The sequence below is a fragment of the Mycteria americana genome, chromosome 5 (assembly GCF_035582795.1).
Source record: "Mycteria americana isolate JAX WOST 10 ecotype Jacksonville Zoo and Gardens chromosome 5, USCA_MyAme_1.0, whole genome shotgun sequence".
In the NCBI taxonomy this organism is placed as follows: domain Eukaryota; kingdom Metazoa; phylum Chordata; class Aves; order Ciconiiformes; family Ciconiidae; genus Mycteria; species Mycteria americana.
This window is the reverse complement of record NC_134369.1, coordinates 54,911,060-54,935,112: the sequence shown is the minus strand read 5'-3', so window position 1 is coordinate 54,935,112 and position 24,053 is coordinate 54,911,060. Positions and strand designations below refer to the sequence as shown.

The 24,053-nt window shown below is 43.5% G+C and overlaps 1 protein-coding gene across 1 annotated transcript in view; it reads right to left on the bottom strand.

Annotated features, from left to right (window-relative positions):
* Positions 1-22,408, bottom strand: part of KCNK13 (potassium two pore domain channel subfamily K member 13) — a 71,687-nt gene extending 49,279 nt beyond the window's left edge. The window contains exon 1 of the mRNA XM_075501532.1: positions 22,030-22,408. Within this exon, the coding sequence (XP_075357647.1) occupies positions 22,030-22,366 (337 nt within the window). The 5' untranslated portion in view covers positions 22,367-22,408. The remainder of the gene's footprint in view (positions 1-22,029) is intronic.
* Positions 22,409-24,053: the final 1,645 nt, after the last annotated feature.

Here is a 24,053-nt window from a genome sequence, read left to right as displayed (position 1 = left end):
CAATAAGGAAAGAAGGGGCGGGGGGAGAGAAAGATCAGGTGCAAAGTCTGTGGTTGTTGAAAGCGATTTTATATAAAGTGGAAAAAGCATCCAAATTAAACCATTCACAGCAGTGTCTGTTGGGCTCCTGCTGTCATCAGACCCATGGCTTTACTGAGTCCTGAAGCAAAAAACAAGACCCAGAGGGGCTCTGAGAGGGATATACTTCTCTGAATGGACTGGTTGTAAACACTGCATTCTCCATTTTAGAAATAAACTTCTGAAATTAAAAACCCTACTGCTACTGCATCTATTTGACCAAAACTGAATTCATGATTTTAGAAAACAAAACCTAACCAGTTCATGGTATTTCAGGGTTGACCCATCTTATAGCACCAATTGTGCAGTGTTTAATTAGGCATCTACTCTGCTGAGTATCTTTTTCTTTTACATTGCTTAGTTTTGTGGGATCTTGCATAGATTTACTTTTTTGGATGTCCTCTGAAAGGGCAAGTGCTAAAGACAGTACTTTGCTAGAAAATCTGTAGTCATATGGTTCAAAAGTCTTCGCCCACTCTTTTGAAATGGCTGGTATTCTATGTACTTAAAAGTTGTATTTGATGTAATTGAGGCTTTTGCTTCTCTCTATCTATAGGTCTTTTGATCACCTCCTAATTGATGAAGTAATGAAAACCAATTATATTTACATCTAACACAAAGCATATTGTCAAAGTTTGTCATTCCCAGTTAACTTTCCTTTCTTGCACGCTAACACAGTGTTGTAACCTTAACATCTTCTGCCCTTCTGCCTTAGCTGGGAGCATTAATCAGCATAGTTATTCCATTTTAACATTTTAATTAAGTGGCAATTAAATAAGAAGAGCTGAAATGTCTGCGTAACTCACATCTCTCAGGATGCTTCTTCCAAGCGAAGTCTACAAAAGACTTAAAATGCATTAGGATTCTGGTGTTTTGTTATGGACAAAGCCTCATTAATGCCATGAAAGGGAGCTACACACCTCTCTGCAGGGCTAAATCCATGTTTTATCACTGACTTGAGTTATCTGTTCTCTAAGTCAGAGCCCTGCAAGAGCACAAGCCTCAGAAATGGTGGGGAAGGCCCACTTCACTTTCTTATGTTCATGTTCATCAGCACTGTCGGGTTTTTTGCCAAGGAGAATTTGAATTTGGCTCTGTGGTTAAGGCAGAGGTTTCTGACATCCTCTATGGAACAAAAAAGTTTGTTTGTTTTCTCTGGATTCAAGTAAAATTCTGTTGGCCACCATAGATGAACTTCACCGGGCAGAACATACTGACTTCTTACCAAGTCCCATAATAGTTACTTGACGTGAAGAAAAGCCCATGTTGCCAGATGCTTGATTCATTTCTAATTTAAAAAATAGAATATCTTCTTAAAAAATGAAAAACAATAAGGGAACAAAGAAAGAAAATGGCTTATATTCTAATTGTTTCTGTGTAGTGAAATTAACTAGGAATTTTCTAACGAAACATTTTTTCACGGGGAAATAACAAAGCATCAAACCCAAGCGTTTCACAGAAACATTTTGGTTTGGACATATTTTTCCCAAAAAAGAAACAGGATTCTGACAATTGAGAAGCCATCTTCCTCAGTGGTCTACTGAAGAGCCCCGTTTTCCTTGCGTGTGGCTGAGAGACAGGCCCGCTCTGTGGGTTGTCCCCACAGAGTTACAAGTAACTCGTAACCCCAAAACAACCTGTCGCAGAGCCAGAGGTTCACGACAGCCCAGCTGTGCCGGCGCAGTGCTCACACGCTGCTCCTCGGGCTCACAGTGGTCACCCCTTGGACACACAGCGCTCCTCGGGCTCCCTTCAGCATGGGCCGAAACTACCCTTATTCCGGGAAAAGGTCTCCGACTATCCCAATGCCAGAAACGTTCCAGAAACCACTCGCCTTTTTAGATTCAGCAAGTGGAATCCTTGGTGCACTTGGCAGCATGCAGAATCCCGGACATTACAAATCTGGCTGCTCCGTGTTGCTTTGAAAAATGAGGAAAAAAAAGTATTCCTGCAGACAACTTTTTGTGTATGATCTGTAGGAACTTTTGGAGTCTCTATGCAAATGGTGTCTTGAGGCTGAACTAGCTCCACCAGGTCACCTGCTTCCCCTAACTCCTTTGAAGACGCTGCTATTGCAAACTGTCCTCTAGCACTCTAATTGAGCACTAACGCTGTGTCCTGGGACAGCTCCAGAGTTCAAGGGTTTAGTGGGCCAATTACCAGTTACTAGCTCACTCCTTTCTTAATAACGTTGAGCGTCTGTTTTGTAAACAGTTCTGCTAAGAAACACATCTTCATTTTATAACTTGCTCTGTAATTCCGAATTATGCAGTAGTGCTGCAGAAATGAAGTCACAAATATCCTGCAGCTTAATTTACCATTAAAGGGTAGATAAAATGATGACCAAATGTGCAGATTTACAAGAGATTAAGAGAATACTCAGATATACAGAATACTCAGATAAAGAGAATACTCATTATTCCAGGTCAGAAGATGAAATTCAGCTGGAATCAGGAGGAGATTATTCCCCTTAATATCCACCTCTTCGTAGCTGGTTATCTGCACTCCATGGTTCTGGCATTACAGCAGATAGAGGGCCAGGGCCCACTAGGCATTACACGGAAAATAAGACTTGCAGAACAGAAGAGAAGAATGAGGAAGAAAATATTTTTGCAGAAAACGAGTCCTTCCTCAGGACAAGAGGCATAATCCCGTGGCAGCTGGGGAATAGTGGGCTGGATACTGTGAGCCAGTAAGACAGATCCCGCATCCCTGGTTACAGGAGACTCTTACAGCAGCCAGTACTAGATAAAGGCTTCTACATACTGCTTTGCTGAGAGCATCTTCCTTCTCACAAATTGCAGGCATCAATCAAGGCATGAGGGTTCAGTTTTTCCAGTTATATAGTTTGGGCACGGCTCCAGTTAATAGGTAGGGTAACAGTCAAAACAGCATGGGGGGAGAAAAGGGGACTGCATTGGCAACCAAGACACTATTTAAGATGAAAGGTAAATAAATGATGCAATTTTAATGCTTCAGCCCAATCAGACAAGTCTCCTCTGCTGCGGATACTTATTGTTTTCCTGTAGATTCGTAGCCCTTTACACCTATTCCTTTCTTCCATAGCTATTTCAACATACAGCTTAGTCACACGACCTTTCTAATATCACCCTATCTATCTAATATCTAAGGCAAAAGCTGGCTTCTAACCCTCGCAGCCTCCTCGCTGCAGGCAGCTGCACCTCGGACCGCTGGCCTGTACCTAGGAGCAAGTGCTGGGAAGCGCTTACGGAAGTCAGAGCAGCTCTTCTTCTTACCCATATTTCTTGCTTTGATTCTTCTCTATGCTGATCAGGTGCTGATTCTCTGTCAACTCTAAGATACCTCAAACTAATACTTAAATGTTTCATGCTTTTTTTTTTTTTTTTTAATTACTCATTATGTCAGGAGTTGACATGATTTTGTCAGGATTGCAAACACTTGCCAATGCTCCCCCTTTAGTCTGCCAGGGAGGCAATTCTAGGTATGAGACTGTTGTATCTCACAGCTCTAGCAGCAAATAAACACATCAGAAACTGAGCTGATATTTTTGTATGCTTCTGAGCCGCTCATTTTCATGCTAGATTTGGGCTACTCCCTATTACTTCCTTCTTGTGTAACATGTTCTGTCATGGAAAAAATGATCTGTTTGCAATTGAAAGTGCTGCAGATATTATGCGTTGCTCTAAGAAAAAAAAAAACGTAGATGAAGAAACACTACTTTAAGTCATTTATTCTAGCCAGCACTTGATTTACCCTAGTATGGACAGAGTCACACCCCAGATAGTCAGAGATTGCTCTACTGCAAGGGAATTTTCTCCTGAGCAACGGGGAGTGGGGGGGGGTGGTGTGTGGATGGCAGCAGCATCACCCCAGGGACCACACTGAATCAGAGCAGTTTTGAATTCCAGCTAGGATTGCACAAGAGGCCCTGAGAAAGGATGCCCCAAAAGTATGCAGAATCAGTGACAGTCAACACACTTGTTGTGCTGCCCTTTCCTCATCAACTTTGGCGACTGCTTAAACACCAACCCGACGGTCTCGGAGCATCGTGACTCCTTATCCTGCAGGAGAATCTTCTGCCACCAAGGTAGGTCCTGTCAGCGGCACTCATGGCGCAGCTATAGCGGTGTGATCTAGATCTCTGCAGCAAGGATTGTGCAGAAATCTGCATAATTTTTTAAATCCTTAGGAAGGTTCCCAGCACGCTGGGACAGCATGGGAGAAGGTTCTGAGCAGGACTGCCAGGCTGAAGCTGAGACAGAGGGAATTGATGTATAGAGAGAGATCATTTTTACTCTAATTAGGTTCCTGGTTCACATTAGTTCCTTGTTCAGGAAATTCTTACCATGTTCATAGGATGGGTCCCATCCCTATCCATACATGTCGATGAAGTTTTAATTCCAGTGCTCTTATTAGGATGAGATTATGCAAATTTTAAGCCTTTGCCACAGGTAAAAGAAAACACCAACCGTATCCACTCCAAGTGACTGTATTTTCTACAAATGCTCTAAGTGCTTAAAATGCTTCTCACTGAAGTGGTAAGAAAACCAGACATTCCCTGTGTGGAATAAATGGACAGACACCATTAATGAATGGATCCTTTCATTATGTTAAAGGCGTTTCCTCTTCAGGAACTACAGATATGCCAGTTCACAACAAAGCCTCAAGCTCTAAGTCCTTAATGAAGAAAGGAAATGTTGTAGGAACAAGCACCTGTGTGATGCCGTAATTGTCATGTGTAAGGGATGAAATCTATCTTAGGACTCATTAAAGCAAGCAGTCCGGGAACATGCAAGCCAAAAGATTTCGGAGCATAGCTTCATTGTTGAAAGGCAAGTGTCTCTATTCAACATATCATTTAGCCAGACCGATGTCTTCAAACCATCTGGAATACCTGCAAATGAGGGACAAAGGCATTTAGCCTGGATAATATTCAGTGGCACTTAAAGACAGCTGGATCGCTTCAGTTTGAGCAAGGGGTAGTGAGTACCTCTGCTGCTGCTGAAGCTCAGCAGGTGACTCTATAAGCCTGTGATCCTCATCCTAAACACTTGCCTGCCCGCTGGCCCTTTACAGGGAGGTCCTTTTTCTCTGCAGTTGCCTTGATCAGTTCTGCTGGCCGCCTCCTCCTCATTTCTGCCTGCTCGCTGCCCCGGCACCTGCTTGAAAGAGAGTGGTGATACCCAGCTGACTGCAGCTCTGCCTTTGGGCATGGACAGAAGATTAACAGTAGGATTTCCATCTTCTTTTCTGATGCGGTATTTAGGTTAATGAGCCTCAGGGTAATGGGAAAGAACTTTAGGAAGAGCAAATACATGAACTAGTACTAACGGATGATATTTGATGGTTTTTATTCAATGGGAGCAAAATTTGATTTTTAAAGTGCAAGTCTGCTGTGAAACACGACTGTAAAATCACCTAGTAAACAAAGCAGATCTGTTCTGTGTGTATTTTGAGTCATGCCAATGTTTTCTTTAGGGTGAGAAGGCTCTGCAGACAAGTTGTATAAAAAATTGCATTTAGCCTCTTGAATGCTGGTAAGATAAAAAATTAATCTTTAAAATTATCTGCCCTTCAGTGCAACAGCCTCTCCAAGATATCACATAGACTTGTAGACTAAATAAAATGTTATTTCAAAAACCAGTATTTTGTCCTTGATTTGAGTAGCAAAACACTTTACAATCTGTATAGAAGTACACTGCAAAAGATGGCTTTTAAACTGATTGCAAACTCACCCACCTTGTTATTTACATGCTCAACTCTAAAAACATCAGGAAAACAGTTCCAAAGTTTCTGCAATAAAATCTCATCCAGTTAATTTATTTTTCCAGCACCCTCCTGATCAGCCCTTGAAGCAGGAGATAATTTATTCTGGGGGAGTGACAGAGAAAAAACATCACTAACAGGAGCATTTCTCCTTATAAAAGGACAATTTGCAAAGCAGTAACCCAGCTCTTGCTGCATAAATTACAAAATATTTAGACTCTAGTTATGACAAGCCTGTTACATGCTACCTCCTATTCCTCTGCTCTTTCGGATTCCAAAGAAATTGGAAGGAACAAATGTGGGGAACCTTGGAATTGTCACTAATGGCCCTCAAGCATAAATGAGGGCACTCGAGAGTAAATGTTTTATTTCTTTGCAATACTTCAATACTAATGACTTCTGAAACACATTTCTTTCCAAAATGATTTTTTTAAGATTATATAGGGGTGTCTCGTCACCAGCACTGAACTATAGCAGTCCTGCCATGAAACAGGGCTGTAATGTAATAGCAAACAAAAACCCATGAGGTATCAGAGAACAGCCAGAATACAGTGTCCAGCTGAAAACGTGGGGAGAATTCCTTTTATGTACTTGTACCAGAAGCGTCCAAATTAAAATACGGGCAAGGCTAAAGTCTTACTCTTACAGAGGGTGCCAGGACAGTTCTAATGATGCAGGGCTTTGGTTTATAGCTCATCTGGAAGGCAGTGTCTCTTTCAGACACAAGGATGTTTGAATTTGTGGTGAAGAAGCACTTCAGAGGAAGGAATGGCCAGCACTGCTCCCTGGAGCATGTAGGACAATCTTAAGAACTTTCTCATTAAGCCATAAGCCAAGCTTGCACCTGCTTGCTCCATGAACTAGGAATATCGCAGCCTGAGATGGACGATGCAGACTTTATTTCTTTGGGCAGATGAAAATTCCTATTTAAAGCATTATGCATAAAAGATGAAAGGAAGAAGGGCAGCCTGTATAACAAAATTAACTCCTACTTAGAAAAAGAGAGAAACTGGCCATTAGAATATATAATTTTTCTTACAACAAACAGCACCACAGTGCCAGTGCACAGCACACAGAGAATGGAAGAGAGATGTGATGTAGGGAGAATACAAAGGAAGGAATAAGAAAAAAAGGAATTGATCTGCAATATAAAAGAAAAGTTGCATTTAAAGAGAAGGTTCTACCCTAACAGCACTATCCTATTTATAATTTTATAGAAATAACTTCAGAAAAAAATCAGGTTTTGCTTCCAACTGGACTATAACATTTCCTTATTTTAAAGCAATTCATGGAACATACTGGTTTTCCTCTAACTAGCTTTAAGATTTTTGAGCTTGACTATATAAGTTACTTTACGTGTGTGTGTAAGAACACGGAATTCAATACCATGCCTGTTTGGTAAGCATTGTCCTCTACCAGGCAGAATCAGCAAAGCTCAGCTGTCTGTATAGGCTACATCTACATTGCTGGCATGAATCAGAGAATCACAAGTACAGATGTACACAAGGAACAGTCTATTCTAGCAAGAAGGCTGGACAGCTGTTGCTGTGAAGTTCTGACTAATTACTGCAAAAGAGCGTTGCAGAAAAGTACAAAATGGATGCAAATACATGCTTAAAATAAATAGAAAACTTTTTTTAGTCTGCATCTTTAGTACACTTAAATTCAATGTTTTGCTACTTGTTTTGCTTTTTTACAATGTTACAGTTTTACACTGAAGCAATATATACTTTCCACTTCTTCAGTTTTCTAATAACTGAAGACTATCAAATTTTCAGCAGAACTGCTTTCTATCAAGAAGTGTCACACTTAAAATAGTCATCATTTCTTCTGTGTGAATAAAATCACATTTAGGGTCTTATTAACATTCTTACTGTGAGAACAAAACCACCTCAAACTCAAAATTGGTTTGAGGTTGCAAAAAGCCTGGGCTATATTTGCAATCAACAGCACCTTCTGATATACTGAATTTTCACAAGTCAAGAAGACTGAAACACTTCCACAAGCTACATTCTTCCTTCAGGGATGGCAGTGTGAAATCAATGGAACACTTAAGCCACAAGAATGCTATAAAAATCCCAATGTTATAATCCTAAATATTTTTCCTGGCAATCTAAATTATATAATAATATTTCAAAGAATATTATTCTTATATAAAAGTACTTTTTTTTATTTTTAACATTGAAACAATTCTGTTTTGAAGTATTTTTTGCTGCACTGAAAAAGCTTTAATATTAACTGTTGGTGCATCAATCACCTGAACAAATGCTTCACTTTAACAGCTGAAATAATTCCACTGAATAAACAGTACTATCCATATGAGTAAACATAAATAGTAATCAAAGCCTTTATTTTTAGTATTTTATATCTTGACTAAACTATTCTAAAATTCAGTTAAGATAGTCAGCTAATATTGGGATTTAGGTTAGTGACCCTTCCCCCAGCATTTTATTATTTAATTAGCATGACTTTCCCATTCTTTTTATATGTGGGCTAATCCAAGTCAAAATAGTTATTTTTTATTAATAACTATAATATAAATCATTATTTGAACTGACTAGTTTTTAACCACTTAAGTCAATATAGTCTCTCTTTTTTTTTGAACAATCTCACTATTCGGTATACCTAGACCCTCTTTATTCCTAGAATTCATCCTGAATTCATCAAATTAAGACTGCTCCCATAACCAGCAAGTAATTTGTTTAAATTAGTGGTTTTCTTTTCTCCATCCAACTTATCCCACTTCATGGCATGTCTAATGTTCTCAGCCCTGATAAGGCTTTTGCTTTCAATTAAAAAAGTAATTTTCCCTCCAGGAAATAGGAAAACTTAGTACTGTGTCATGCATGTGTAGTAGCATGTGTCACCACTCGTCAGAAAGCCCTCATTTGCTGTGTGCTCCAATACGTAGAATTAATCTCCAGCTCAGCCAGTGGCATGCTCCTCAGCAAACTTCTGGCCTGGAAAATTATAGACGCCTTAGAAGTAAGTATTAAGCAGAAGTAGTAGAATTATAGCAGGGAGATCTTTTCACAAGGCAAGTAGGCTGGGGAGTGGCCTGTCTGGAGAACGGACCCATTCTCCAGTTGGCCCATCTGGAGAAAGCCAACATCTACCAGAGCTTTCCTTGGTCTGGTATTTGTGTGCTCAGTGTTTGCCAGGGAACTGTAAAAGCAGCCATGAGCATGGTGCGTTTCCTGATCTACTCACCTTTCTGCAAAGGGCTGCAGGGTAAATAGCTTGGGGATGGAGGCTGGGCAGTGCGGCGCTGCCTGCCACATTCCTTCCAACGTTCACTTAGTGAACTCACAACATTCCCTTTGGACGCACAGACCTCATACAAAGGTCCCTGCTGCATGTCACCTGAAGGGCTACGTTCCATTTTCAGCAGTGTTTTGTGCAAAAAATGCCTTGGCTTGGGAGTATATGGACTTTTAGAAAGCTTATTGTTGTGTTACATCACTCCTGAATATAGGATTTGGCGATCCAAATTATTTAGGCCTTCCAACAATTTCACACATCTAAGACTTATTATCTGTGGGATCCCAGATAATTATTAAAGTGGGATCCCACAACAGTGGCCTCAGCCATGTCGTGCCCGTACATGAAGGCAAGGTCTGGGCCCAGCCACCCTTCCTCCCTTTATTTCCCCCTATCCCCTGGTTTCTACAGGAAAACAATGCAAGTGTAGAGCCCCAAAGTGAGCAATGGTTTATTTTGCTAGGTCTCTCTTTTCAGGAAGTGGGAGATGAAGGGAGCAGTGGAGGGCACAGTGGAGAATATCCACTGCTTGGTTTAAACGGAATTTCATTGCCTTAATTCTTCATCTGTTGAATAGGGATAACAGTACTTTCCTCATACTCTTTGTCTCCAAGTCATACCAGTATATGTAACGCTAGCAGAAGGAGGTACAATTAATTACAGCTGCCAAAACAGAGACTTCCGTCAAAGTACTTAGCTCCTTACAGGACTAAGTTCTTCAAAGTAAAGTTCTGTTTATTTTTAGCTGGTTTGTGATTAATCTTTTTCCATTCAGGTTTTTTTTTTTCCATTCCAGCAGCAGTACAGATATCGTTATATCTGATTTCACTGCTTTCATTAAGTAAGTGCTTCTCAGTCCATGATCAGTTCTATTTGAGGCTGTTTTAAAGTTTATTTAATTTGAGATGTATACTAAGCAGGGTAACATAATTGCACATGTCAAAGCCTTCTTCATCCTAATATTAAAATGTTGCTTTGACTTCCTCAAGGTTTTAAAAAATAAATCTATGAAGTTCCATGTAAATTTGTCGCAAAATTCTTTTTATTTGCATTCTAAAAAATACAAGTGAAAAATTGCCAAAGAACAAGATTCTATATGCAGTGTGCCGAACACCTTGCCTTTTTTTTTTTTTTTTTGCAGGATAACAAGGGTAATGAATACATACTATCATAGAAGCAGGGGAAAAAAGCTCTGGCAGAGGCATAAAAAGGTCATCTCGTCCATTCACTGCCCAATGATGGAATTAAAGATTCCAGCGTCATTCTTATGGGATGTCTGGTTAACCTGCTTGTAAAGGACTCTGGTGATTACTTTGTAATCTGATTACTTTGTGATCACCAGAGCTTGTAAAGGACTCTGGTGATACTTAGTGTTAGGAAACTTTTGCTAATGTATAACCTGAATCTTCTTTGTTGCAATTTAAGCCCATTAGCCTATATCCTAGCTGTCATACACTTCAAGAATAGAGTGTTCAATCTTTCCTGCATCAGATTTTCATATATTATGTTTTCCCTCACTAATTCTCTTCTTTCAGCTGTGCAAGTTCCTTGATTTCTTCCGATTTTTGCATAAGTTCTGTTTTCTAGATGTCTAATCATACCAATCATTTCCTTCTAGACCCTGTCTCTAGAAGTGAAGCAGCCGAAATCTGAAAACTGTATTCCAGACAATGCTTCTCAGTGCAGCATACAGAGGAAATATCACGCTGCAATCTTCCTCATACATTTCAATGTGATTTTTAAAAAAAAAATTTACAAAGGCATAGCAACAGTTCTGGACCAGAGACAGGCGACAGGCCCCTGCAGAACCCCATTGGATACATACTTCTATTCTGACAATGATCCAGTGAAAACTATTCAGTGAATACAATTACCAGCTGGTTCCATTGCAAATTCATCACAACCACATTTCCTTGGGTTGCTTGTCAAATGTGAGGCAATGTCAAAAGTCATCCTGAAGTCAAGATATCTGATATCAGCTGCTTATTTCTTATCCACAGGGCTAGTTACCTTGTCATACAAAACAGACTAAATTTGACAAGATCTACTTTTGGCAATTTCATGTTGATCATTACTTGACTCCTTGTTTCCATTTTGATATTTACAAATAGTTGATCTGATTACTTGTTCAAGCAATTTTCAGTGAATTAAGGTTAAGTTCTTTGGGCTATAATTTTCTTTTTTAATTCCTTCCTGTCATCATCCCTTTTTTAAAGACTGGCAAAATGGTTGCCATTAGAAGTTGCCTGGAATTTCAGCCCCTTCCATGAGTTGCCAAAGGGCTCCTTTCTGCTTTAATCATTTATTTTAATATTCTAGAATGAAGTTGAGTTGGCTTAAATGATTTGAAAAGATCTGACAGATTTAGGGATTCTAACCTGTTCTTTTACTTTCCCCTTTATCATAAGTGTTAATTGTACCACACATCAGTTCAGAGTTGACCTTTTCAGGAGATGGGTGCAGAAAAAGGCATTAAACATTTCAGCCTTCTTGGAGTCATTTGTTGAGAGCTCTTCCTCTTTTCTATACAGCAGCCCAATATTTTTCTTAGTCTTTCTCGTGAGTATTGTGTTGATGAATGAGTTCACATCACCCTTGATATCCCTTGCTAATAGCATCATGTTTTGAGAGGCTGGACTTTTTATTCTGTTCCTGTATTTGCATATCATTCCTTTTATTTGTCTTCACCGATCTCATTTTCTATCCGTTTTCTATATGCATCCTTCTTGTGACTGAAATCAATAACTAACTTAAAATGTTGACATGTTGGTCTTTTACTACAGTTCCTGTCCTCCGTCTACATTTGGATCACTTGAGCCACCATCTTTCGTATCTTTTGCCCAAGAAACTGCTAACCTGCCTTAACTCATTTTTTCTTTAGTTTTGGTTCCTCTGAGGTTGCACACTGCAGATCTCTGAGTTTATTAACAGTTTTGCTCTTGAAATTCCCTGGTTTTCTGTTCTTCCTCCTTCTTCTCTAAAGAATAATGAACTCTGCCACTCTGTGCTCACGGAAGTTGCCTTCTACACTTCCACTGAAACTAGGATAGAGTCAAATCCAGAAAGGTTTCCTCTTAAGTTGCTTATATGTTTCGAAAACTTGCTAGAGAACTTGTGCTCATCTCACAGCACATAAACCACTATTAGATAAATCCTCTATTATGATCAAGTCATGCCCTGGAGAATCTTGCCAGCTCCTCACAAAAAAACTAATCCCAATCTTCTTGAGAGGGTGTAACTGATAAAGTTATTTCCTCTCAGACTTCAGAGTGCTTTTAACTACTTACTGATCTTGTTTAAGAAAGAGAGAACCTGTGGCAGAGCAGTTATAGTCAGTGTTGCCAACAGTGTGCTGTTTTGATTCTGCTATTGCCTGGGTGCCCATGTTTAGATTGCTAGGGTGGGATTTATTTCACCTAAATTTCAACACCAATAGTATAAATATCTACCTTTGCACTTGGCACCTCAGCTGGTTTTTTTTTCCAGTCAGGGAAGAGGAACAGACACATTAGGACACATTAATTCATCTGACTTATTTGAGATAGCTTCTGTAAAATTGGATGACTTGAAGATCACTTGAAGACTCTGGCACTAACAGCAGTAACAAAATTTACACAGGAGAACTGACCTGGCCTTTCCCCTAACCTTGTGGGTTACAACCATGTGGTTTAACCTTGTGTTTCAACCAGTGTCCAAGAGAGAACATGCTAGGCTATCACTCCTGTACCTTTTTTAGATCTTGCTTGTAAAAGGATTTCCAGGATTATTTCATTTCATACTTCCTTTCTATTACATGGTTTGCCTTGTTTGAAGATTTCTACTTCATTCTGCATATAGCAGAGACTGGTGGCCATTCTGTCATTATAACCACCGTTCTCCTTTTCACATTTTTTCCTACGTCTTTGCTTTATACAGACGTGTCATATATTATAGAAAGCTTTCAGTAAAAGTTATAGTGAACGGTTCACTTGAGCGCGTAAGTCTTCCAAAGGTGGGGAATGTTCTAGTTTTATTAACCGATGCAGTCCTAGGCTGGTAGCAATTAAAAGTTAAGTGAGTTGACAACTACTTGGTAGTGTCTGTAAAGTATGTAAATGGTCTCAGTTTACCTGCAACTTCCCTAAAGCATCAGCCTAAGCACCCCTTATTGGCAAACACAGAACCAAATGGGTCATGGGGAGAGGTGGGGAGAGAGAGATGAAGGATGGGAATGGAAAGCGAAGAGCCTTTTGCCCTAGAGACGCCTTTCCTGAAGCACCATCCCAAGCCCAAGGGAAGGGAATCAGTCCCATCCTCACTCTCAGAGCACACATGCCTTTTAGGCTTTCAGGGTTATCAATGCAGGAGTATTGCCATGCATTTTTAAAGATGACCTGTAATTAATGAAAGACATTTGATATACACTAGACAAAACTTTCTTCTCAAAGTATCAAAATGAGACAGGAAACATTCTTCCCTTTTTTTTTTTTTTCCACTCTGCCAGCTCCCTGCATGTCAAATAAACCTCCTTGTTCTTCACTGCTTCTAATTTCATCGTTTCTGGCTGCTATCTGTTTCCTCTTGTTGGCACGGGGCAAGCCTTGTTGTTCCTCTTTCTTTTGTAGCTCCACTTTTAAGACATCTATTGAGTGAGATATTTTTTATCTTTAATTAAAATCCTTTTAATGCAAATACTACATTATTGGGGGGCGGGGGGAACTGTTCTGGTCTATTTACACAACGAAGGCCAGCAGGATTGTTTCAATACCTCCTGAAAAAACAGCCTCCAAAGCAATCAGTGTAACAATTCTTTTTTTCATTTTGTTTCTTGTATATCTGTGAAATATTTCAAAGGAAAATGTTCCCTTCTAAGTTTCATCTCCTTGCTCAATGTTACTTACTCAGTCAGATGCACTTTTCATTTTTAAATTATCACCATACAGTTGTTGATACATTAATTACTGCAATGACATTTTTCTGAAGCTGTTTCTTGTATACTATTTCTGCTCATCAGAATTCCTCGTTTTCTGCACTGAAACGATGAGATCTTTGAATATTTTGTCATCGTGGAAACTAATTATCATTCTTAAAGTATGCCAAAAGGAAAAGGACAGCAGACATGACATTCAGTAACCTGTATTCTGTATTCCACCTTTTCAGGCTACAAGTGGAATATGCTTGTCAAGTCAGACACTGCAGGATGTGGTAGATTCAAAGGGAAAGAAAGAGGGGGTGTCACACTAACTCAAGCAGTCATGATCTGCATTGATATTTGGGGTATCCCTATCCTTCTGGCCACTCTACAATAGAAGAAAGCAGGGAAACCATCAATATGTTACCTTCAACAGAGTTTGTTGGAACTAAATGTTTTATTTCTAATTGTTTATCTGAAAGAGAATCTGAACAGCCTGGTGCAATCTTTGCGCTTCTGCTGATGAGTATGGCAAGATGACAAAAAATAGTTTATATCCAGGAAAGGACTCAGAGGCTTAGTGGCTCCAGGAATGTAATCTAGTCCTTGCATGCTTTTGTTCTGTACATCACAGAATCACAGAATCATAGAATCGTATAGGTTGGAAAAGACCTTTAAGATCATCGAGTCCAACCGTAAACCAAACACTACCAAGACCACCACTACACCATGTCCCTAAGCACCTCATCCAAACGTCCTTTAAATACCTCCAGGGATGGTGACTCAACCACTTCCCTGGGCAGCCTGTTCCAATGCTTGATAACCCTCTCAGTGAAGAAAAATTTCCTAATATCCAGTCTAAACCTCCCCTGGCACAACTTGAGGCCATTTCCTCTTGTCCTATCACTTGTTACCTGGGAGAAGAGACCGACCCCCACCTCTCTACAACCTCCTTTCAGGTAGTTGTAGAGAGCAATAAGGTCTCCCCTCAGCCTCCTTTTCTCCAGGCTAAACAGTCCCAGCTCCCTCAGCCGCTCCTCATCAGACTTCTGCTCCAGACCCTTCACCAGCTTCGTTGCCCTTCTCTGGACACGCTCCAGCACCTCAATGTCTCTCTTGTAGTGGGGGGCCCAAAACTGAACACAGTATTCGAGGTGCGGCCTCACCAGTGCTGAGTACAGGGGGACCATCACTTGTATTGTATTTCCAGCAGACATCCGGTAGGTTGAAGTTCCCCACAAGAAAAAGGGCTAGCGATCATGAGGCTTCTCCCAGCTGCTTATAGAATAGTTTGTCAGTCTCCTCATCCTGGTTGGGGGGTCTGTAACAGACTCCCACCACAATATCTGCCTTGTTGGCCTTCCCCCTGATTCTTACCCATAGACACTCCACCCTATCATCACCATCATCGAGCTCTAAACTATCCAGACACTCCCTGACGTACAGGGCTACCCCACCACCTCTCCTGCCTCGCCTATCCCTTCTGAAGAGTTTATAGCCATCCATCGCCGCACTCCAGTTCTGCAAGTCATCCCACCACGTTTCCGTGATGGCAACCATATCATAGTTTTCCTGATGTACAATGGCTTCCAACTCCTCCTGCTTGTTGCCCATGCTGCGTGCATTGGTGCAACATCATATCAGGGAGAAGGTAGGCACCTCAGAAGGGTATCTGAAAAAGCCCCCATGCCGAACCAGGAGTTCTTCATAGGAATGTCTCCATCACTGAGAGCAGCCTTGGTGAAAAGCATCTTGGAATCAGTAAAGGGTCCATAAAACTGAAAATTATGTACATATCACCCTCCACTAAATGTAGCATTCATCAAGAACAGCCAGAACGTGAGAGCTGTGATCAAAGCAGGAAACCAAAACCCAAACTCCCCTTCTTGTGGCAGAACTTTAATCACTATGCTTTTATTCAACAGCTGTATGCCACTGTTTTTAAGGAAAAGAGGGATCTCTTTGAAAGAAAATGTATAGGGGATTGCATTCAGGACAGGGTCTGATGGTGTCTTCTGAAGTTCACAATTAGGCAACTGATGTTCAGGGACAAGAACAACAATACACTTTATGGGCATAAAAATGAGCTTAGCCTCCCTGAGTCAAAGAATAGTTTTATTCTCACTGTTGGGCTGGAAAAAGTGAAGCAGAGAGATGACACTTACACTTTGTTAATGAATGAAGGGCACAGCTAGGAGCATAACTGAAAGCACTGACTTGCACTGCTTTCCTCTAAATGGTAGGACACACTTGCTGCATATGTACAACTTCCTTGAAGTGTCGGCTCACCAAAAGGAAAGAGAAGACCAGAATCTATGTTTAGAAAAATCCAGAAACTGCATGAATCTATGAAAAACAAAACGCTAGCTCCTGTGAGCTTATCTCATTGTCCCACCTGGGGTTACGGAGGGAGCCCTGGTTATGGCTCAGTGGCTAAAACAGGTCATTTTGAATTATTAGGGCTGCTTGCAGCATAAACAATATTTAAAGAAGAAAAATGTTACCTATGAGAACAACACACCTTGTGCTGTGCAAGTTCAAAAAGTTCAGGCATGGTACGGTTAGGTAATAGTGCATCCTTTGGTCTCTGTGACACCAGGAGTAAGCTTGGCCCTTGGCCCCAGGTGGAGCATTCAGTGCAGTTGCCACCCTTTGTTCACTCTACGTGCGGTAAAGACAGGGTGATCTGAACGCTACAAGCACTAGCCCAGCTCTCTGGTTTTAATGACCTTGGTGGTTTGCTGGGCGTTATCCCAGACACACACTTTTTTTTTTTGCACAGCTGTAACTCCACTCAGTAGTAGGTACTGCATTTACACAGGTGAAAATGAGGAAACCAGCACTTTCTCTGACATCGATCAGCACTCCCTCCTTCACTCCATGACAGACTGCTGTAAGGTGGACAGCGCGGCTGTCTCGCCCCGTGCAGGTTTCCCCATTAGTAAACAACGCTCCCATCAGCAGCCCCCTCGAGGCTGCTTAAAGAAGATGCTGTGAATCCTTCTACCCCTTCTGTACAATACGCTGTGTGGTTGCTCGTCACTCTCTACAGTAAAAATCTCACCCTTCACTACAGGAAATTGTACTTCTCTTGGGCCTCAGGTAACACATCAGTGGACAAATCTCTTTTCTCACCTTGCACCAAGACTTTACACCTCCAGCCCAATATGCTGCAGCTTCTTGCAGAGAGGAAGGATGCAAATTTTGACAATTTCTCCCAAAAATGTACCTCATTGTGTGAAGATGATATAATTTCCTCTTTGCCTCACTGCTTATAAACAGTTCACGCAGAAAAGACAAGAGGCAATGGCCACAACTTGAAATACAGGAAATTCCATTCTAACAGGAGAAAAAAACCTCTTTTACTGTGAGGGTGGTTCAAACACTGGCACAGGTTGCCCTGAGAGCTATGGAGTCTCCATCCATGGAGATATCCAAACCCGACAGTACGTGGCCCTGAGCAGCCTGCTGTAGCTGACCCTGCATGGAGTGCGGGGGTTAGACTAGACGATCTCCAGAGAACCCCTCCAACCTCCACCAGCCTGTGAAAAGGGCATCCATATCAGACGTCAGTTTGAGGAGTTGCTTCAGGCTATGCCTTTATGACAAGATACATTTTATACCATTTACAGTTAAAATAAACAGCTTTTAATCAAGATCATAATATGAGCTGGGGTGGGTATAGGTATTTTTTCAAAAAAGAAAAAGGAAACAAAGTCCTTTCAATTTTCTTAAGATATTCAAAGAAAAACAGCTGTACATGAGATAAGGGTGTCTTGATGCATTGATAAATTCTTCATTTGATGCAACTGAAGTCAGTAACAGTTTTTTCCCATGGTTGCAAAGAGCAGAGGAGGATCTGGGTGCTGCAAATATCCCAGTATGCTAACACTCTGTGTTGCTCAAGGGTAGTAGTGTCCACCTATTTCCAGTGGAATTGAGGGTGCCCAGGTGTCTGTCACGAAAGATAAGCAGTGATCCAATGCATAGATCTTCAAACACCTGGGCAGCAGCTCCCTACATCTTGGAGGCACTACTGTCCCAAGGTACCACAGAGGTCCTCAGATATCAGAGTGCCTGCTGATGATTGCGACCTTACAGTCTAATGCTGCTGAACACCCAGAGCCTACCAAATGCTGTAGCCCCCTATATAAACCACATAAACATTCACTGAAATGCAAATTGGGACTTAGATCTTGTTTTACTTTCTGGTCTGCAGAATATTTTATTAGTCTACGCAAAGTGGAAGAGTTTCAACAGAAAACACTGAGAGTCCTGGCTTAAAATTATTCCCCAGATTGGTGGTCAGGGCATTCTGCTGAGATACAGGGATGTTGCTTCAAGTCCTTGCTGAGAAAGACGTTGCTTTGATCTCTCACACCCTGAGACAGTACTACTGCCACCCGATTTCTAGGCAAAAGGAACATTACATTACGTGACAAAAGGCTGATAGGAAAACGAAGTGGGCTTATGGAGGAGCCCACTGCACACGTGTGGGCTCTTCCCTGCGGGTTAGAGTTAGGCACCGGCCTTCACGGGATGGAGAGGCTTCAACCCTATCTTCTTCCTTGGGATCACCTCCTGGCTAGTCTAGGTAGTCTCGCAGTTGGGCAGGTATTTGTGGTTATCTTCTTACATTTCTAATGTTTCCAGTTACTGTATAGGTCACCTTAGTGCTGGATCACACTAAGCAAAAGACACATCAAAATTAGGAGTTACAGGCTGAGCACTGATAGGAATAAATCCTTGTGTGGAACAAACTCTGAATTACTAAACTGAGAAAAGACAAATTATTTTTTACTAGTTCAGCTCTGTTTAGCTTTGTGTTTTCTTGACAAATGAAAATAGGCTGGTTATATTTAGTTTTGACCCCTTGACTCAATGCACTGATATCATGCTCCGATAGCTATGTGACAAACATTTTATGTGAATCTTAATTAAAAAGACAGTATTATTCCCTTAGATATTGCAAAACTCTCTTCTTTCCTCTGAAAGCCAAAAATACATGATGGTATTTCTTTCTAGCTAAAGTACAGGAAGCAGACGATGCTACACAGGTGATGTTTGAGTGGTGCTTTAGCAGTATATCAAAGTGGCTGGGTTCACCTTATTTACTGCAGAAGAAATAAATTTATGCTGGTGGAGCAGCAAAATATTTCCACTATGCAAAAGAGAAAAAAAAATAATATAAAGTTTACAAAAGAAATAAAAGATGACTGCTTTTACAACAATTTACCTGCTAAATCAAAAGCTTCTATACCAGCACATAGTACTGAGTGTAGAAGGTTAGCTGATACTAGGAATATGCCATAAAAGCACCTATTCCTGAAAAAGTGCTTTTAACTGAAGGCACCAAATTTTATTTAGCTGTAGAAATGTATATAGCCACCAGAAGTACAGACTGAAAAACACATGAGATAATCCTTCCACTTTCCTTGGAACTAGCAAGGTTGCAGCTGGAGTAATACATTAATTTTGGGGCACCGTACTGAGGCATGAAAGGAGATGTGGACCTTTTGGAAAGTGCTGAGAAGAGAACAAAAATATTGACTTGAGGTGTGTAAAACAAAATCTATTCTTAGGACCCCAATATGGTTGATAAAAATGAGTGTGTGGTTGCAGAGCCTGCAGGAGAACACTCCTGCGTGGCACAGCTGAGGGAATCTGGCTGAAGCACAACAGTCTTGTGAATGTCTGGAGAGACCAGCCCGCAGCACAAGCTAAGATAAAGAGCTGAAACGCACAATCAGTCTCACAAAGCAGCAATGCTACTGAGAAGATTAAGAAAGAGGGATGCCACTGATACGATTGAGAGTGTGCAATGTCACTGACGGGGTTAAGAAAGAATGATACAATTGATAAAACACACTGAGAAAGTGACACCATTGATAAGACTGAGAAAGAGCAACGCCAGGTCAAAGGAAGGGGCAGGATGTAAATCACCAAAGTCTACAGACCATACACAATCTGAAGGAAAAAGGGTTCTTGAGGACATTTTCTGCAGAAACACTGATGGAGCTCTAAATTCTGGGCAACAGAAATTGGCAAGCCAGAGAAATTACCAGCAAGTGTGAGTGGATAAGTGGATGCTTGTGTTTGCAAGCAGCTACAGTTAAAAAGATCACAGATAGCCTTCTCTCCTTAAGAATCTCAATTATGTAAGATATATATTAATGTTAAGAACTACTGGCATCAGTTAATACATGTGAGAAGTAACTGTATCACTGCAAAGGGGAGTTACAACATTGAATTGAGAGAAGACTGAAGGGACACATGGCAATGGTCTTTGAATACCTAAGAGGCCATTCTCTGGACATGAAGGATGGTAAGACAAAAATAATGCAAGTCACTGAACTGCAGTAAGATAGACATCAGGAAAACCTTCTTTTCTGGTGATGATAACGATGCACAAGGCTGGATTTCTTGTGGAAGTTGTGGGATCTCCAACAGTTCGGGTTCAAAATGGCAGCTTGGACAAACATCTATCAGGAAAAAAAAAGTTGCATATAGTTGACCTCCTCTAGGAACAGAGGTGGACCAGGTGGACTTTAGAGATCTGGTCCCAGCTCTCTCTACTACAATTTTATGGCTGTAGCAAAGGTTAGCATCAACACTGTATTTTGATCTTAGAAGAAGCACGCCTTAAGGGAGATGCTACAATGGCAAACAAACTACAGCAGTTCGCAAAAATGGGCTTGGCAATGTTATAAGTTACATTAAATTGCCAGTTCAGCAGAACATTTAAGCATAGTTCGTGGGTCTTACAGACTTAAGGTCTAAGGACACAAAACACCCAAATGTTGATGCCAGCCATATAAAACCAGCCTGATGACATCTTTCAAAACAAAATTAACTCCAGACCTAGAACATCAGTATTAGGGAGAAGTTGAGCAGAACCACTGGGAAGCATCAGGTATTCTACAAACTGCAGGACAGCACAAACTCTCACACGTCCCACATAAAGCGAGGCATCTCAAAAGTCCTCTTCAGGAACAAGTGTTAATGGAGATTTCCTGAAGAATTGCTGTTGCTAATTAAACAGTCATTCCTCAATGCACGTTTCACACGTGGAGGGAGACTGATGCGAATTGGAGATACCATAACTAAGATTTAGTGACCCCATTTGTCAAGGTGGTAAATGCACACAAGATTGCCTGTCTTTAACTAAAGCAAGCTCCGTTTCTCCAAGGCTTTTAGCTGTCCGCAGCCGCCTGAACGAAGCCTTTCTGTTGACACCCATGGGCTCGCAGGGTGCTTATGTCCGTTCCTAGTGCTGTCCTTTTTCACCTTAATGTACTCTCGCCAGCCCCCTCGGAATTTCTGTTCAATATCACCTTCCCCCGCGGGCTCCTCCAACCTGAATAAACTTGGGTTTATTCACAAACGAAATAAGCAGTGCCCACCGACTTGTTGGTTCTGCCTCAGAAGAGCAAAAAGCCGAATAGTTTGAAACCCAACCTTTCCAAGCTGTACACTTCGCAGCTGGACACTACAAAATCTGTTTTATGGTTCTTGTTAAGACCAGCCTAGATCTTCGGAAAGGTCCCTTCTGAGCTTACAGCCTATGAAGCCACCTACCTCCAGAGCTAACATTTGCTATAGTAAGGTTTCCCAGAATTTCAAGACATACCGCCTTTGTTTCAAGCTTTCGGCTTTGGGTGCGACCGGTCGCTCACGAAGTCTGCCACCGCATGCCGAGGCCAGGTTCCTCCGCGCAGGCAAGCGAAACTCCCGGGGAAAAGTCCGGCAGCCGCTGCCCTCCCGCCCCGAGCGCAGCGCCCGGAGAGCGAGCGGCCAGCCGGCCCGCCGAACGCACCCGCGGCGCTTAACGGGAGAAGCGCTTCCCGCGGCAGCGCCGCTGCGACCGGAGGAGGGAAAAAAAGGAGCAGCGAGGAGACAGGACCATGCCCGGCACCGGCACGAAGCCCGCTGTACGCCGGGGAGCTGGCGAGGAGAAAGGGGGCTGCGCAGCCCCGGCCGCCCTCGCCCTCGCCCCGCCGCCCCGGTCCCCGCCCGTCCCTCCGCGGCCGCCGGCGGGTCCCGCCGCTCACCGATAGTGGAAACGACGGTGCCCACGAAGTAGAAAGCACCGGTGAAATCCCATCGGGGCCGGATGTCATCGACGCGGATGCCGGCCACGCTGGCCTCCTCGTACTCCCGGAGGAAGCGCCGGAGGTCGGCGCGACTGAGGTTGTGGCGCCGGGTGAAGTTCTCCAGCCGCTCCTCCCAGCGCTCCTTGGCCTCCCGCTCCGTGGGCAGCTCGATGGCCGAGAAGACGGCGGCGCCGCACAGCATGTACAGCACGATCAGCACCGCCAGCAGGAGGAACCGCGCGTTGTCCGCGTTCAGGCGACCCGCGCTGGAGCAGCAGCCGCCGCGACACGCCATCCTCCGCCCCGCGGGACCGGGCTGCCGCGCCGCCACGCTACGTCGGGGCCCTCCCGCCGCCGCTGCTGCCGCCGCCGCCGCCGCCGGGCATCACGGCGCCGCCCGCCAGGCGTGCGCCGGGCCGCGGCCGCAGAGCTCGGGGTGCCGCGGAGCCCGGCGGCGGCGAGCGGCGCTCCCGGGAGCCGGCCGGCACCTCCGCCCCGGGGGCAGGGCGCTGCCCCGCCGCGCCCGGCACGGCCCCGCGGCGGACGGGCTTCGGGCTGCGGCGTATCCTGCGGGCGAGGGAACCGCCCGGCCCGGCCCGGTCCGTCCCGTCCCGTCGCGCAGAGCCCCTCAGCCCCGCCGCGCACCGCGCCGGGCTCCCGTCTCCGCCGGTTTCATATCCTCTTCCTTCCCCCGCCCCGAGCATGTCGGAGCGGGGCGCAGGGACAGGCACCGCCAGGCGCCTCCTGCCTGGGGGCGAGGCGGGACCGGCGGCAGCTCGCCCCGCCGCCGCGGGGCACCTCCGCCCCGGTCCGCGGGGGGCGGCTGCCCCCGGCCCCCGGCCGCCCGCGCCATGGCCACGGGGGAGCCGCCGCGCCCCTGAGGGAAGCTCCCCTCAGCCGAGGCGCGGCCGCCGCCCCCGAGGGTCTCGCCGGTGCTCCGGGCAGGGCAGGGCGGGGCGGGCCGGCACCTGGCAGGGCGGGCCGCCGGAGGGCGGCTGCCCGCAGCCTCCACCCCTCAGAGGCCTTCCCGCCCGCTGGGGGCTGCCGTCCGGGGCGCCCCGTCCCCGGCCCAGGCCCGGGGCCGTGGGGCTGAGGAGCGGTGTGCCGCCCGGGTAACGGGGCCTCTGACAGAGACCAGGAGCAAAAATCCACAGTTGATGATGTGCCCCTACTATCGAAGCAAGAAAAATTACTCCCTTTTGCCAAAAGAGGGCACCTCTTTCTCTACAGGTCTGGGTACTGATTGCCTTCTCGACAAGTTGCTACCTCTCCATCCTCCAACGCTGGGCGGTCGAAGCGAAATTGTGTGTGGAAGACAGGGGCAGCTCTCCAACTGTAATGTGGCTGAAAAATGTGTTATTTTCAGGGTCAAAGAGCTCTCGATCCAAACCTTCTGGAAAAATCATTGTTACTATAAAAAGCAAAAGCTAAACTCAGCAATATCTGGCAATTACTACAGTGCTAATTCTACTTTAAAATGATTCAGAATTCAGGTCTGTAAAACATATTAGTATATAAACACTCTTTCCTTCCAGTGAAAGACAACCCACATATGTTTTATTATAGAAAACAGGTTAACGAGGTATTACTATAACATTTACTTCCCCCCTCCCCAATTTTCTACTAATTATGTTGCAATTAAAATCCAATGGGAACTGACAGTAAGATCTTAGTAATGACAAACCTCCCTTACCGGTAGATAACCGTATTCTTAGTGTGAGAGCCATCGATGGTCCACAGCCTGAGGTGTGTTTGCATCTTGGCTATTGGTCTGACTGCTGGGGGTGGACTGTGGGCAATTCTGTGCTGGTGTTCGAGAGAGGATCACCAACTGCATGGCAACGAATCTGCACGGCACAGGGAGAAGCCAAGTCCTTTTCCCACATTGCACAGTAAACCAACAGCCGAGGATGAATGGGACTCATGCTTCCTCTTTGTTTTTTCCTATTTGTTGTTATTCATAGGTGATACATAATGCATCA